The following is a 16,066-nucleotide window of genomic DNA, read 5'->3' as shown; positions in this document are numbered from 1 at the left end:
TGGCCAATGACCTTGAGCCTTCTTGGATGGGCACTTCTAATGTAAGTCTATGGCAGCACCCAAGGGGCTAGAATTGTTTTGCTCTACCCTTAGAATTTGCAGTGACTAGTGTCCCCATGAGTGACAGAACACTGAGCCAATCATGGCGCAACTAGAGGACATTACCAACCCCTACTATCAAGTCACAAGGCGAGACCCAGATGCAGACACAGGAGGCAGATGGTTGGAGTCTTACAATGTTTAATAATCTAAAGGGGTAGGTAAGAGAATGGTCGTGGTCAAGGCAGGTAGAATAGTCAGGCAGGCGGGTACAGAGTCCAGAAACAGGCAAGGGTCAAATCCGGGAGGACTAGAAAAAGTAGAATAGCAAAAGGAGTACGGGGAAAAACACGCTGGTTAACTTGAGTAAACATACAAGACGAACTAGCACAGAGAGACAGGAAACACAGGGATAAATACACTGGGGAAAATAAGCGACACCTGGAGGGGGTGGAAACAATCACAGGAACAGGTGAAACATATCAGGGCGTTACACCCACCCTACGCTCTGTATTTTCCGCTGGCTGCACTGAAAGCACTGAGCTAGGCGGAAACATCTGCATTTTGGAGCTGCCTTACTCAAGAAAGCAAAAAAGGCACCATGTCTTTATTAACTCAATATTTTTATTTTTATTATTTTTAACATTGTTTGCAAACTGATATGTGACATGTATTAATGCCAAAATAACATGCAAAACAGGCAGCCTGCCCTGAACGACGAGTCGCCACTGGATGTATGGCAGTCCAAGATACTGAAATACATGGATATTACAATGCATACACAATAAGACATTCAAGTTGAAAGTACAAGTACAATTCATGATAACAACATGTACATTAAGGAGACTCAATGTGTTGATTAATGTTTATTTACCACCATCTTTGATGGCCAAAGATCACATCCAAATATAGCCTTTCTTTGGTGATATCAAATCTCTGGTGAAATCAAACGTTGAGGTCGATGTCACGGTTTATACAGTATGTAGTGTGGCGATACTGCCATCTTGTGGTAAAGGTGAAGGACAATCTTCCCGGTATCCTCCGTAGGCAATTTAACGATATTCTCTGCGATAACGAAGTATACTTTTTGAGGAAATGGCAACTGCAAAAACTTAATTTCAATAATATATTCAATTGCATTCTTAATACTTTATTTAGAAAACCTTATTGTTTCCCGATTTCCACGGAAGGGGATGTAGCTCAGTGGTAGAGCGCATGCTTTGCATGTATGAGGCCCCGGGTTCAATCCCCGGCATCTCCACATTATTTTCACAATTTTGAATAACCCATTGTTTGTCCAAATCTCTATGGATTTCACCCGTAGTTTAGCATAGCCAAGTGTTATTGTCAAACAAAATACGTAAGCAACACGCACTGCTTATTTAAACTCAGACTTGTGTCAGATTGTGACCACTCAGGGCTCCCTCTGCATGAATACAGACCACTGAGATTGATGAAAACACAGAATTTTGGATTGTATGTGCACTGTAGTGGACATAAAGTAACGATTGAAAGTAAATATGACAGATGTAACATTACAGTAAATGGGTACAGTAAGTAAAAAACAGATGGCGCATCATGATGTCCACTACAGAAGACATTTATAAACAAGCTCTTATTTAGATCTTATTTAATCAGTGACGTGTATTCATGGATCCAAGGGAAGCCAGGCTTCCCCAAAAAATGGACCAAGAAAAAAAAAAATATATAGAATAATTGATCTTTCGTCTCTGTGTTCCATAATGTTCGTTAAATTAACCTGTTAGGGCTAGGGGGCAGTATTGACACGGCTGGATAAAAAACGTACCCGATTTAATCTGGTTACTACTCCTGCCCAGTAACTAGAATATGCATATAATTATTGGCTTTGGATAGAAAACACCCTAAAGTTTCTAAAACTGTTTGAATGGTGTCTGTGAGTATAACAGAACTCCTATGGCAGGCCAAAACCTGAGAAGATTTCAAGCAGGACGTGGCCTGTCTGAGAAGTAGTGTTTCATCTTGGTTCTTTTTATTGAAGACTCAGGATCTGTGCAATAACGTGACACTTCCTACATCTTCCATAGGGTCTCAGAGCCCGGGAAAAAGTTGAACGATATCGAGGCAGGCTCTGGCTGAAACACTTTATCGCTTTTGGCAAGTGGCCACTCAGAGTACTATGGGCTTAGGCGCGTGCCCGCTTCGACCGAATGGTTTCTTTTCCTTTGTCTGTTTATCTAAACGCAGATTCCCGGTCGGAATATTATCGCTTTTTTATGAGAAAAATGGCATAAAAATTGATTTTAAACAGCGGTTGACATGCTTCGAAGTACGGTAATGGAATATTTAGAATTGTTTTGTCACGAATTGCGCCATGCTCGTCACCCTTATTTACCCTTTTGGATAGTGTCTTGAACGCACGAACAAAACGCCGCTGTTTGGATATAACTATGGATTATTTTGAACCAAACCAACATTTGTTATTGAAGTAGAAGTCCTGGGAGTGCATTCTGACGAAGACAGCAAAGGTAATAACATTTTTCTTATAGTAAATCTGACTTTGGTGAGTGCTAAATTTGCTGGGTGTCTAAATAGCTAGCCCTGTGATGCCGGGCTATCTACTGAGAATATTGCAAAATGTGCTTTCACCGAAAAGCTATTTTAAAATCGGACATATCGAGTGCATAGAGGAGTTCTGTATCTATAATTCTTAAAATAATTGTTATGCTTTTTGTGAACGTTCATCGTGAGTAATTTAGTAAATTCACCGGCAGTGTTCGGTGGGAATGCTAGTCACATGCTAGTCACATGCTAATGTAAAAAGCTGGTTTTTGATATAAATATGAACTTGATTGAACAAAACATGCATGTATTGTATAACATAATGTCCTAGGGTTGTCATCTGATGAAGATCATCAAAGGTTAGTGCTGCATTTAGCTGTGGTTTGGGTTTATGTGACATTATATGCTTGCTTGAAAAATGGGTGTCTGATTATTTCTGGCTGGGTACTCTGCTGACATAATCTAATGTTTTGCTTTCGTTGTAAAGCCTTTTAGAAATCGGACAGTGTGGTTAGATTAACGAGAGTCTTGCCTTTAAAATGGTGTAAAATAGTCATATGTTTGAAAAATTGAAGTTTTAGCATTTTTGAGGTTTTTGAATAACGCGCCACGGGATTACACTGGCTGTTACGTAGGTGGGACGATTTGGTGCTACCTACCCTAGAGAGGTTAAACAGAACATTTAAGGTCCTTGGACTATAAGGAATAATGGTAGGCTCCTTTAGTCCATTATTGGGCTAACACCTGCCTAACACCTGCCCTCGCCGTCATTAACAGAACTGTGGAAAAGCAGTCCCCGACAGGCGGGGGGCGAAGGACACTGTCTACCGTTGTCCTAACTAGTTAGCTACTGTTGTCGCCACCGCCTCTTATTCTTCCTATGTGGGGTTTATCGGCAATTGGCATCCAACGTTATGGTGCATTACCGCCACTTACAGTACTGGAGTGCCCGCCTCCCACCTGTGTACTGGAGTTCTAGCTGAAAAATGTACCAATAGAAGTATAAAGAGGGGCTCCTGCAGATGACGGATTGCCCATATGCAGGAACGCCTCAAATTGCAGGCCGCAATTGCACCCTTCTTGATTGTTCTCTCAAAGGTACAACAGGACTTAACACAGTGGCATGTATAATGGCCTCAAAGATATGGATAAAAAAACTATGTCCATTAAAGTGGACAAAAATTATTTGTTTCGGGAGGATATGGCAACTTTATTAAACTTTTCACAAAACACAACCAATTTTTATTGCAAAGAGAGTATAGTGTTTTTAGTACATTATTATGATACAGTTTTAACAGACAGGCATGATCAAATCAGCCTCTTAGGGCTAGGGGCAGTGTCCTGAATTTCCAGATTACTGATGTGCCCAAAGTAAACCGCCTGTTACTCAGGCCCAGAAGCTGGGATATGCATATAATTGGTAACATTGGATAGAAAACACTCTGACGTTTCTAAAACTGTTAAAGTATAAGTAGTATAACATAACTGATATGGCAGGCAAAAACCCGAGGAAAATCCATCTAGAAAATTGTTATTTTGAGGTCACAGGCCTTTTCAATGCAGTTTTATGGGATATACAAAGAAATAGCTCCCAGATTGCAGTTCCTATGGCTTCCACTAGATGTCAACAGTCTTTAGACAGGGTTTCAGGCCTGTTTCTTGAAAAACGAACAAGTAGTTGTAGTTTTTTCAAGGTGTTCTCATCAGGACAGGTTGACTTTTGGCGCGTGTGAATGAGGGCGCGCTGTTTGTTATTTTCCTTTTCTATTGAACACCGCTCTTTCCGTCTGAAATATTATAATTTATTTACATATTAGGGTACCTGAAGATTGATTAGAAATGTTGTTTGACTTGTTTGGATGAAGTTTACCGGTAGCTTTTTGGATTTCTTTGTATGCATGTTGAAGGAGTGGATTACTGAAATCAATGGCACCAACTAAACTGACTTTTTAGATATAAAGAAGGACTTTATCGAACAAAATGAACATTCATTGTGTAGCTGGGCCCTTGGGATTGCAAACAGAGGAAGATCTTCAAAGGTAAGTTATTTATTTTATCGCTATTTGAGATTTTTGTCAAGCCGGTGCTGGTTGAAAAAGTATTTTGATGTGGGGCGCTGTCCTCAGATCATCGCATGGTATGCTTTCGCCGTAGAGCCTTTTTTAAATCTGACAACGCGGTTGGATTAACAACAAGTTAAGCTTTTAAATGATGTAAGACACTTGTATGTTCATGAATGTTTAATATTACAATTTTGTAATTTGAATTTGGCGCGCTCCAGCTTCACCGGATGTTGTCGATTTTGATCCCGCTAGTGGCATCCGAGCCCTAAGAGAGCTTTTAAGAATGGACTATGCAGTAGTACAGTCTAATAATTGTATGGTATAGGGCCTATAGACCATTTCCTACATGAATATGTCACTTTGATTAGTCTTGCCTTCCAGGTCACCTACTTAGCCATTTTGTAAATATATATTATTTTCTGGAACGACTACCTGTACCCATCTCATTGTTATTTGTCACACCCTGATCTGTTTCACCTGTCTTGTGACTGTCTCCACCACCTCCAGGTGTCACCCATCTTCCCCATTATCCCCTGTGTATTTATACCGGTGTTGACTATTCTGCCTGCCCTGAGCCTGCCTACCGTCCTGTGCCTTTGCCTCACCTATCTGGATTACCAACCTCTGCCTGCCTTTTGCCTGCCCTGTTCTATTAATAAACTGTTGTTACTTCGACATTGTCTGCATCTGGGTCTTACCTGACATGTGATAGTTATTACATTATTAGAGACACACAAATTGTTTTTGCACCCACCATGCGTCATGTCGGCAATGGTCATATGAGGTGAAATGTGCATATTTTGGGATGTGAGCACTCACTTTGTTTGTTTTACCTGACGAAAATTAGTTTTGGATCAAAACGTTGTCAATAAAGTGGTGAATTATTGTTCTATACTAGTATTCTTTTTTAGCCCAACACCTATGTTTTTAAGGATGTGTGTATGACCACAACATTTTCTATAGGGCTTATACCACACAATAAGGCTTTAATGCACATTGTCTCCCATATACTATAGACAGTATAGAGTAAAAACATTGCATGTCAGTCATCATGTCACGTGTAACTACTACCACAGCTGGTATTCTGAGACACAGGAGGGAACATCAGTGTTCTTTGTCTCCAATTGATCCATTATCCAAAAATAGAAAAGGGCAGGGAGAAGAATAGGACACCAAGGTCTTCTACTTCTTCAGTTGTCCTCCGGAAGCAATGACTGGAGTGAAAGCATAAAAATGACAACTATAATTCCAAGCACAGTAGGCTACACCTAATAAAAAAGCATCAGGGCCGGTATTCATAAAGCATCTCAGAGTTGGAGTGATGATCTAGGATCGGTGAACATAATGAATAAGATTACATGGATGGGGGGCCAACATTGGCAAGCATTTAGCTCAGTCTCAAAGGCAAAGCCAAGGGTCTACTAAGCTCAGTCTCAATTACAAAAGCCAGCAAGGTCTGTTTGTGTCCTTTGAAAAATGCAGACTGAATTTTGCCATGAACTGCACAAATCCTTTGTCATTGTCACAATAGGTGCATTCCAGATTCACATTTTCTGTGCAGGTCTGTACAGATTATAGAATCAATCATTATATCATGTTGATGTGGTTCCTATAGATAATAAATACCTGTCCAGGTATTGTAAAGGTCCGATAATCTGGAACACACCCGATAACCTGGCTAATCCAGAAACAGGCTGTCATTTAGTCTAGGACTTTACTGCTGACAGCACCATACTCACTCTAGAGCTCTCCTGCTCTGGCTCCAGCCTATTCCACCTCTGGTTGGACAGGATTCCAAGGACCACCAATCCAAAGGCCACGATCAGGACACCCAGGAAGTTAGCAAACAAGGCCTCTGCAGGATGTGAGGAATAGGCTGTGGTGCTGTTGCTGTTGCCGTCGCTGAATAGAGAGATAAACCCTCAAATTAATGACATCTCCTCTCATGGAGTCACTGTAGTTAAAGGGAAAGGCTAACCTGGGAACCAATCTGTTTCTGTGGCCAACTCTTTTGTCAATGTCAAGAGTTTTGGTGCACCAAGGCTAAGGAAATACTACAATGAAATTGCTTTTAAGCTCTTATAAGTTGTCAAACCTAATTTTGTTCTGTAAAATGTAAAGTTCTTTAATTTATCCATAATTGTGAATATTTCATGTAGCCTAAAGCTTTTCAATGTCACATAGGCTTTTATACAGAAAATCATTGTGGAGATTGTTGGACCAATGTAGTTAGTTGATATTGGTGGAGGATCAGCATTTTTGGTCACTCACAGAGCAAGGAGCAGTTTTTCGTTGATGCCAGAGAGAGAGGAGGCCAGGCTGAGGATAAAGATGGCCATGCCCATCCAGGCGTGAACTGGTTTCAGGAGCTTACGGAACCCGAGGGGAGAGCAGGGAGACAGGAAACCAACCAGGCCAAGGACCCACTGACCAATGAGAAGGGAAGGAAAAGGGTTGAGCAAGATGGGTTGCATTAAATGAGCTTGAGGTAGAAATGTTGCCCAATGTGCAATTTCAACCTTGAGCACAGGTACATGAATGTTTTTTTTATTAGGGTCATATGACCTGAACATGAAAAACTCTGAGTTACTAAGAGCCCAGAGTTTTCCCTGGTCAGTTCACATGGGTCAGGGAAAAAACCCTGGTCCCTGCTCAACGTCTCCTCCTCCTACCTGGACTGTGAACAGGACTACGGTGCAGATGCCCACCCAGCTGTGGAGGGAATACAGGTTGGGGATGTGGTAGCCTGTGTGGAAGTCAAACACAGCACACAGCCCAAGGATGGACAGGAACAGGGAGGACAGCATCAGAGAAGCGTGCACCAGCTTCCAGTGTTGCTTCCTCTGACTCCAGGTAAAGGGGATGCGGTATAGGATAGCCGCTTCAGACAACACACAGACACACACACACACAGAAAGAGGGAAGACTTTTAGATCAGCCTTTCCCAGATGGTGGGATGTATTATCTCCGCTCTGTGTTTGTCTCTTCTGGGTGCACTAGCCTGTCCTACCACATGTAACATGACCCCTCCCACATGTTATTCCATACAGTTTATAACCACTTAGTATTTATAACCACTCCAAGACCTATATGGACACTTAAAGTAATGTACTGGTACACAGTCACATCATTGAGGAACACTACAGTGCAAGGTCAGTTGAAGGTCACTAATAAAGTAAATACAGCAAGACTGATTGGGAGTGGGGGGACTTGGGAAGAGTATAGTGTATTAATTGTTTAATGTATACTAAGTGACATGGGGATGTAGGGAGACTGAAGATTGGTGAAATGGAGGTTGGTAATCATTGGTGCCATGGCACAAATGGTGCCTTCAGAAAGAATTCACACCCCTTGACTTTTTCCACAGAAAATTGTGTTACAACCTGAATTCAAAATGTATTACATTTTGATTTTGTGTAACTGACCTACACACAATAACCCGTACTGTCAAAGTGAAATTACGTTTCTAGAAATGTTTGGAAATTAATACAAAACAAAAAGCTGAAATGTCTTGAGTCAATAAGTATTCAATCCCTTTTGATATGGCTGTCACGCTCTGACCTAAGAGAGCTGTTTTTTCTCTGTTTAGTTAGGTCAGGGTGTGATAGGGGGTGGGCATTCTATGTGTTTTGGTTCTATGTTTTGGCCGGGTATGGTTTCCAATCAGAGGCAGCTGTCTATCGTTGTCTCTGATTGGAAGCCATACTTAGGCAGCCTTTTTCCACCTGGTTTGTGTGGGTAGTTGTTTTCTGTTTCGTTAATGTAACCTGACAGAACTGTTGGCTGTCATTTTGTTTCTTTTGTCAAAGTGTTCGTTTTCATTCAAATACAATTATGACCACTCAACACGCTGCGCCTTGGTCCCCTCTATACGACGCCCATTACAATGGCAAGCCTAACTAAAATGAGTATAATATGTTACGTTTGGTATGGTTAGGTAAGACAGATGATTACTTAAGGCAAAAACTAAAGTAGGATGGATGAGTGGGCGTATGACGCGAACATCTATCAATCCAAAGATTGTGAGTTTCAATCTCATCACGGACAACTGTAGCAATTTAGCTATTTAGCAACTTTTCAACTACTTATTACTTTTTAGCTACTTTGAAACTACTTAGCATGTTAGCTAACCCTTTCCCTAACCCTAACTTTAACCCTTTTAGCTATCCCTTCCCCTAACCTTAACCTTAAACCTTCCCCTAACCCTAACCTTAACCCTTTAACCTAATTCCTAAACTTAACCCTAACCTTAACCCTAACCCCTAGCCTAGCTAACGTTAGCCAGCTAGCATACTAAATGGAGTGTCCTGGAATTATGTACAGAATAATACGAAATGCTCTAAGACCAAATTGACAGGTTGGTCAAAGAGCTCCTGTTGGAAGTATTTAGTTTTTTGGTGTAGTTTAAAAAGCCTTTATTATCTTGGCTTTGTGACTTTGTGGAGATGATACCTGACCTGGATCCAAATAGAAGGCCAGGTCTCTTTATTTTCTTTCAATTACTTTAGACGCGTTTGATTTAGCTTGCCTGACACAATAGAAACAGTGGAATCAAGTACACACCTAAGTAATTGAAAGAAACCAAATTCAAACAAGTTTTTAGAGAGAAAACCCTCAAAGGAGAAAACAATATACAACTTTTCCAAACTGAGGTTTGTTTCTGTCACGCCTGCTCCCGCTCCTCCTCTCTGGCGCTCGAGGGCGCCAGGCGGCCCATCATCACACACCTGTCACCATCGTTATGCACATCAGCGCTTCATTGGACTCACCTGGACTCCATCACTTTATTGATTGCCCCCTTCATATCTGTCTATTAGTCAGTTTGATCCCAGTGTCAGCATTAATGTCATTATGTTCCCCTTGTCCAGACGCGGTCCGTGTTTTGTTTCATGTCTGGTATTTATTAAATATTCACTCCCTGTACTTACTTCTCGTCTCCCAGCGTCTGTCCTCACAGTTTTCTAATTTACAATCTGCCCTGCTATAATTTCCATCATTTCTTGCTTTTGTCCACACAGTATGAAGCACTCTGAGATTTTCCATTAAATGAAAATATGAAATACTGGTGATTGAATGAGATGTATTATGGTCATTATCATAATCATTATTGTGACCCACCGTTCCCATAGAGGACTACCAGGCCAGTCACCATGAGTACGGGATGCCAGTTGAACTGCAGAAAGGACGCATCCCAGGCAAAGCCACCACGCCACTCGATGTTCCAGTAACTGACAAACACCACACACAGCAGTCCCAGACACAGGCACAGCACGTAGATCCCATAGAACAACACTGAGGAGGAGATCATGTCTGTCTGTGTGTGTGTGTGTGTGTGTGTGTTTGTGTTTGTGAGGGGGTTGTGTGTGTGTCAGAGAGAGAGAGAGAGTCAGAGAGAGTGAGATAGAGAGAAAAGAGAGAGTGAGAGAGAGAGAGAGAGAGAGAGAGAGAGAGAGAGTAAGCGAGAGAGAGAGTCAGTGGGAGAGAGTCAGTGAGAGAGAGAGAGAGAAAGAGAGAGAGAGCGCGAATGAGAGCGAGACAGTGAGAGCGAGAGATAGAGAGAGAGATGGATAACGATTACCATTAACTTTATCTTGAAAAAGCAAAGATTATGTATAAGCACATAATAAGCATGACATAACAGCTTAAACAGCATAAAACAGGGTTAAAGCTTAATGAAATTATAAACATTTTATTTAGTAGTACTATTGAGGGAAAGTTTTATTTCCCCTATCATCACTTACCTACTTTGATGAAATTGTTCTTTGCCGTTGTTTTTGTTTTTTTCCTTCCTTCTCTGTTCTCACAAATGTTTTATCAGCCAGACCCCAGTGTTACAGAGAAACACACATTAAAGCTCCTTGCTCGTTTGTCATCCACTGCAGGAACATTCCCTTTAAATCTGTGTCTGAGATCCTTACTAATTAAGATTGAATTTGCCTGTCTTTTCCCTCCCCTAACTCTTGGAGATCACCACTTTGTAAGTGCTTCCTCTTTCCTAAACAAGCTATTTGTAAGTCAAGGAAAACAAATGTTGGATGTCATTGAAAAACATTTTTCATAATATCTGTTTTCTGTCTAGTCATTGTTGATCAAAGGCTCAGCATCACAAAGGCGTCAGTGTGAATGAGTTAAACCATGTAATCTGAATTGCCACAGAGCTGGACCATGGAGAAGGTTAGACAGAGGAGAGCGTAACTCTCTGATTTGAGCTGGAACAGACGACCATAGAAGGAACATAAGGCCTATCACACAGGGGTAACATGACACGCTTTAACTGGGAGACAATATAGAGACATGCAAAACATTCTTTCACTACCCAATAACGAAGAGCACAGTGCTCATTGCTCATCCACTGAAGAATTCCCCAAGAGCATGTAGTCATATAACAGTTTCACTTGAAGGATACAGAAGAATACAGGTTTTTCAGAAGCTGTCAATGATACCAAAGTCCCTAAAGAAGTGACATAGTTTTGGTTACATTTCTCTGAAAGATGAGTTAACATTCAAATGTTCAGGTACAAATGTGCATTTTCACATTTGTGAGGTGTTTTGTGGTGTGTTCTGTGTTGGTATGACATATTTGAAAAGCCTTCTTTTTCAATGGCATGTTTGTTCAAAATGAACAGATTCAAAATCAGGGAAACCACCTTAATGAATGCCAGACAATGGCCAATGTCGGAACTGGTCAGAGCACCTTCTAATGATATTAACCAAAGAGTACAGTTTCAATGGGATCAATCATTGCTATAGCTATACATCATATAAGATGAAAGACACAGGAGAGGACAAAGCCATGCACTGAACAATCTGTCTGGAACATATGTTTTCATCGTTCTCGTCCTCCACAAAGACGGAGATAAATGTGTTATCAACCCAGGGCAGCTCTTGACTCTGCAAGGCCAGCACACGGACACACTGCACGTCTTTCCTGAAGTTGAACTTCTTGCCACCGGGCTGCTGCTGCAGCTTGGTCATGGTGTCACTGCTGCCAGCGGCAGCGTTGGAGACGATGAAGGCGTCGATCTCTAGCTTGGCATTAGACAGGAAAGCGCGGATGTTCATCTTGCTCTGGTTGTTGAGGTGGCTGGCAGTGTTGGTGTTCCCCATTCTGCGACTGTTGGTCAGCTGTAGAGAGGAGTGATAGGAGCAGTTAGAGTAGGCCAGGGGTGTGTTCATTAATGTAATATGTTCAGAGTGTTCTAGATAGAAATACAATGAATAGAACTGACTCAAATCCCTATTCTACATGATTGGCAATTGTAATTGTTCTGCACCATACATTTCTATCTGAACGTGTTGTAACGTTGCACTCAATTTAACAGGCCCCTGTTGTTGGCTACAGCCTGTAATAGAATTATATATTTTTCATTTTTCTTTCTCTGGCGAAGAGCTCTCGTATAATATGACAACTTTATGTCCTCATGACATGTTAAATGTCAACAAATACTGTCGTGACACCCACTCAAATGGCCTCTTTACTTAACGGTAGTGGAATCCTCAAAAGTGACTCTCCCTAAACTGACTTGATGTGGACCGTTTGACAATAATTCACTGACTAGCACAGGAAAGATTCAACCATGGGTCACACTTTCCCTGTGTCTGATGAGAGGAACTGTGAGATGAAATGAAAGTCATTTCTTCCTCTCCTCTTCTCCAGGGGAAGGACTCCCTCCCTCTCGGTCGAGACAAAGGGAGATCTGAGAGTTAAATGGTCTCCCACTGAGTCACTCCTCACCTCTCCTTTCCTTACTTGTCATTATCCTTAGATTTCTAAAATTCTTTGCTCTGTCCTCGTCTCACCTTTGAAAGGGCAAAATGGGAGCATGATGGCATTTGATGTTGACAGGAAAAGTCAAAATAAGACCTCTTCTTTTGTTGAGGTCTTATTAGAGAATGTTCTGTTGACGTCAGCATGTCCTTGTATCATCTGGGACAGGACAATATCTGACATCTCTCAGCTAATCTGTGCCATCTGTTCATTTTAATTGTCTTCATCAATCTTTGGAAACCTCATGTCACCTTCTTTGTACTTTTGAAAGATATATAAATACATCTTCCCTCAATTTATGCTAAGATACCTTCACCATATTTACCATATTTATCAATGATTTAAGCTGTTGTAACTTCTTACCATGCTAACATCTTTTCTGTGTTATTTCAGGGATATCAGACTTACCTTGATCTGTAATAGTTTGAAGTGTGAGAGTTGCTGAGTTGTTGAAACGCTGAAGAACACTTATGTAGGGATGGTGCTGGTCAGACAGCGAGGCTATCATTCTGACTTGGTCCAAAGTCCTCTGATGGTATGCAAATATCATCACACCAATGACACAACACTTATTAACTCAAGTAAGAAAAATGCACACCTGATATGGTCAAGTGCTGGTTGTTAACAATTTCCTTCACACGTACAGGGCCCAGTAAAAATTCAAAAGTCAAAACCCAACAACTTTTACTTCGAAAATTAAACTCTTTTTTTTACAAAAATGCATAGTCTGTAACTAAACAAGAATAATAATAGTCAATAGACAAAAAACACATGCATTCTGGACCACTCCCTATTCCTTGTCAGTCAATGTAAATAAATGTCAGCCTAATTAAATAAAGGTTAAATAAAAAAATAAAATAAATAAACGTAAAATCTCTGTCATCATCTGCCCAGACTGCCCTCTTATTGTCCCTTGAGGGCAGATCCACTCCGAAGCGGCGAAATGACGTGGAGCCAATGTGTGCTTGAACACTGTTCCAGGACAGACAGAAACCTTTCAGACCATTTGATTGTCTCCTTAGTGTTTCTCTGAAAGGGTTGTGTCAATTGCAGTGGGACATGCATGGTTTCACAGCCATCTCTTTCTGCTGCTGACACACTCACTCCACTTACCTTTCACTCTCCTCTCCTTCCACTCCATCATACCTCCTATCCTACCATAGTTCAGCCAAGATATTCACTTAGAGAAAATCAAGTTGTCAAGATACTGTATATAACTTTAAAGAAAAAATGAAATACAGCCGGTATGATGCTGCCTTTTGTAAGGTTATTATGCAAAATGCATCATATCAGCTGTATTTCTGTATTTTGAAAGTTATATATCTTGAAAACTTGATGACATGCAAAACATTTTTGGACTATATCAACAATAGTCTGATGAAACAAATACCAAAATATCATTTTGGGGTGAAATTATCCTTTAATGAGAATGACATTTTCAATGTATTCCTAAAGATCCTAACGAGTCTTGGAAATACTCTTTCTAACTGTGTCTTTTTAAAGTTGGACTTTGTTAAGGTGTAATGAAGCTTGGGCAGAGTGATATACTGGTAGATGTGATAATGCATGGCCTTCTCTCACCATCAATGCAAAATAATATTTGCATTTTATTCTACCCTGTGCAGCGCCTCGTCGCGGCTTATCTTATCCCATTGAAGTGCAGTAGCTTCATTGAGAGCTCAGGCCCATCACAGGCACTCATTGAGACTGTCATTGTCTCAAACATACTCAATCTATCTAGAAGTCTTTCATTTTGGGTGGTTGAAGGAATTATGCCTCACTTAAACTTCTGATACACAAAAGTTTGTCCTGCTTACTGTAGAATGATACATTTTGATAACTTCCCAAGAGAACTTCAGCATCATTCCTCAACCAAAAGGCTTTCGGAACAGGAGCTTCACAATAACACATAAAAGGCTTTCCGTTGTCTTATGGCAGCTAAAAGTGAAGGTTACTTTTTCTAAGGATTCATTAGAAATCCTCTAATACCAGCTAACCAATCATTGAACTTGAAACATCCAGGCCTTTACAAATTCAGATTCAGATAAGCTTTGTAAGCATTAATGAAAAAGCTACTGTTGCTAAAGTGAAGTGAGATAATGACATCAACAATAACAGTAATAATAATAAATGAATAAATAAATAATAATAATGATAATAATAGTGATGTGGTTAGAGATAGGGGACAATATTTATATATATACAGTACCAGTCAAAAGTTTGGACACACTTACCATTTCAAGGGTTTTCTTATTTTTACTATTTTCTTCATTGTAGAATAATAGTGAAGACATCAAAACTATGAAATAACACATATGGAATCATATAGTAAGCAAAAAAGTGTTAAACAATTTGTGGGTGTAAGGGGTGCGTAATCGGTGGTAGGGAAGTCAGATGCAGGAGAGCAGAACTTGGTAATAGCCGGAGCAGTTTAATAGCAAAACCCACAGCATAAAAATAAAAGACATTTGGGTACAAAAACCCGTCGCGCACCAATCAACATGTGCACAAGCACTGACAATAAACAATCCCACACAAAGACATGGGGGGAACAGAGGGTTAAATACACAACCAAATGATTGAGGGAATTGAAACCAGATGTGAGGAAAAACAAGACAAAACACATGGAAAATGAAAAGTGGATCGATGATGGCTAGAAGCTAGCTAATAATTCTTCAAGGCTATCAGGCTAGATAACAGTAGTAGCTAGCCAGTTAGCTCTATTGACTTACTGTGGGCTTGTTACTGTACCTACGTACACTACAGTGGGTATTGTAGGCAGGTAACCATGCCAAAATGAACACAGAATGCATTTATTAATGTATCAAGATAAAATATTGTAGTCAGGCAACATATGAGATGTGAACAGGCAACATTTCATTCCCGAAGGAGTGTATTTTCTCTCGCTTCAGCTCAAGTAATGGCCGCCGTTGATTTCAAGAAAATGTGGTTGCGTCATATTTATTTTCATACTTACCGTTGAAGCTTGCATCGATGCATGCTTCAAAATATGTACAAACGGAGCATGTATTCGAGAAACGCCTTCCATGCTCCATTTCGCATACTTTTATTTGGCCTCGTACTCCGACCCTCCCATGCTTCAATTTGCATGCTCGGAGCACGGTAGTATGCATTTTGAGACACACCCATTGTGTGCATATTCAAAGTGAAAGGTATAACATTCAACAAAGATAAGCTCTTGATACCCTTCTCTGGAGCTTTTGGATGCCTTGGAGCACTTCTATTTGGCACAATGAGGCTGTGGTGGATACCAGTGTCTTTGGTTGTCTTTGCCCTATACCCATCTGGCCAGGGGGGCTGGCCAACAGGCAATACCAGTTTAGGTTCTTGTAGGAGCCTTCTACTCAACGGACAGGCCCCGGATGGTTTGAAGCTGATGAAAAGCAGAACGGACCACGTCTGCAAGTGCTACAGTAGGAGATGTGTGTATGTGGCTGTTCTGCACAGGCAAAGACACACTCCTATCTACTGGGCTTACAGAATCCTGGATGACCACGGGCACAATTTCTCACAACTGGATCTACTGGATAGGATCGGTAGCTTATACATCCCATCATTGGTATGCTCACGTTTCCCTCGAATTGTTAATTATCCTTTGTCCTTTGGATGGAATAACACATAGATTTTATTATTT

At 40.7% G+C, this 16,066-nt stretch overlaps 1 protein-coding gene and 1 non-coding gene across 2 annotated transcripts; one reads left to right on the top strand and one right to left on the bottom strand.

Moving 5' to 3' along the window:
• The first annotated feature begins 1,228 nt into the window (after positions 1–1,228).
• Positions 1,229–1,300, top strand: trnaa-ugc (transfer RNA alanine (anticodon UGC)). Its single transcript has one exon. It is a non-coding gene; the product is annotated as a tRNA-Ala (tRNA).
• A 4,997-nt stretch (positions 1,301–6,297) lies between these two features.
• Positions 6,298–9,966, bottom strand: LOC106566050 (lysosomal membrane ascorbate-dependent ferrireductase CYB561A3). The gene is made up of 4 exons (XM_014133861.3): positions 9,762–9,966; positions 7,316–7,524; positions 6,915–7,069; positions 6,298–6,545 (listed from the first exon to the last, which is right to left on the bottom strand). Exons 1-4 carry the CDS (start codon positions 9,949–9,951, stop codon positions 6,350–6,352), a joined length of 750 nt encoding a protein of 249 aa, XP_013989336.3. The 5' UTR covers positions 9,952–9,966; the 3' UTR covers positions 6,298–6,349.
• Positions 9,967–16,066: the final 6,100 nt, after the last annotated feature.

Source organism: Salmo salar, chromosome 01 (genome assembly GCF_965601325.2).
Source record: "Salmo salar chromosome 01, fSalSal1, whole genome shotgun sequence".
Classification (NCBI taxonomy): Eukaryota; Metazoa; Chordata; class Actinopteri; order Salmoniformes; family Salmonidae; genus Salmo; species Salmo salar.
This window is presented reverse-complemented; position numbering and strand designations above follow the sequence as displayed.

Bases quoted from the DNA above. Each gene is read 5' to 3' on its own strand.
- LOC106566050 (XM_014133861.3), bottom strand. From the start codon at position 9,951: ATGATCTCCTCCTCAGTGTTGTTCTATGGGATCTACGTGCTGTGCCTG. The intron at 7,070-7,315 runs GTAGGAGGAGGA...CTCATTGGTCAG, and splicing joins TAGTCCTGTTCACAGTCCAG to TGGGTCCTTGGCCTGGTTGG. The intron at 6,546-6,914 runs GTGAGTGACCAA...CTCTCTATTCAG, and splicing joins GAAAAACTGCTCCTTGCTCT to CGACGGCAACAGCAACAGCA.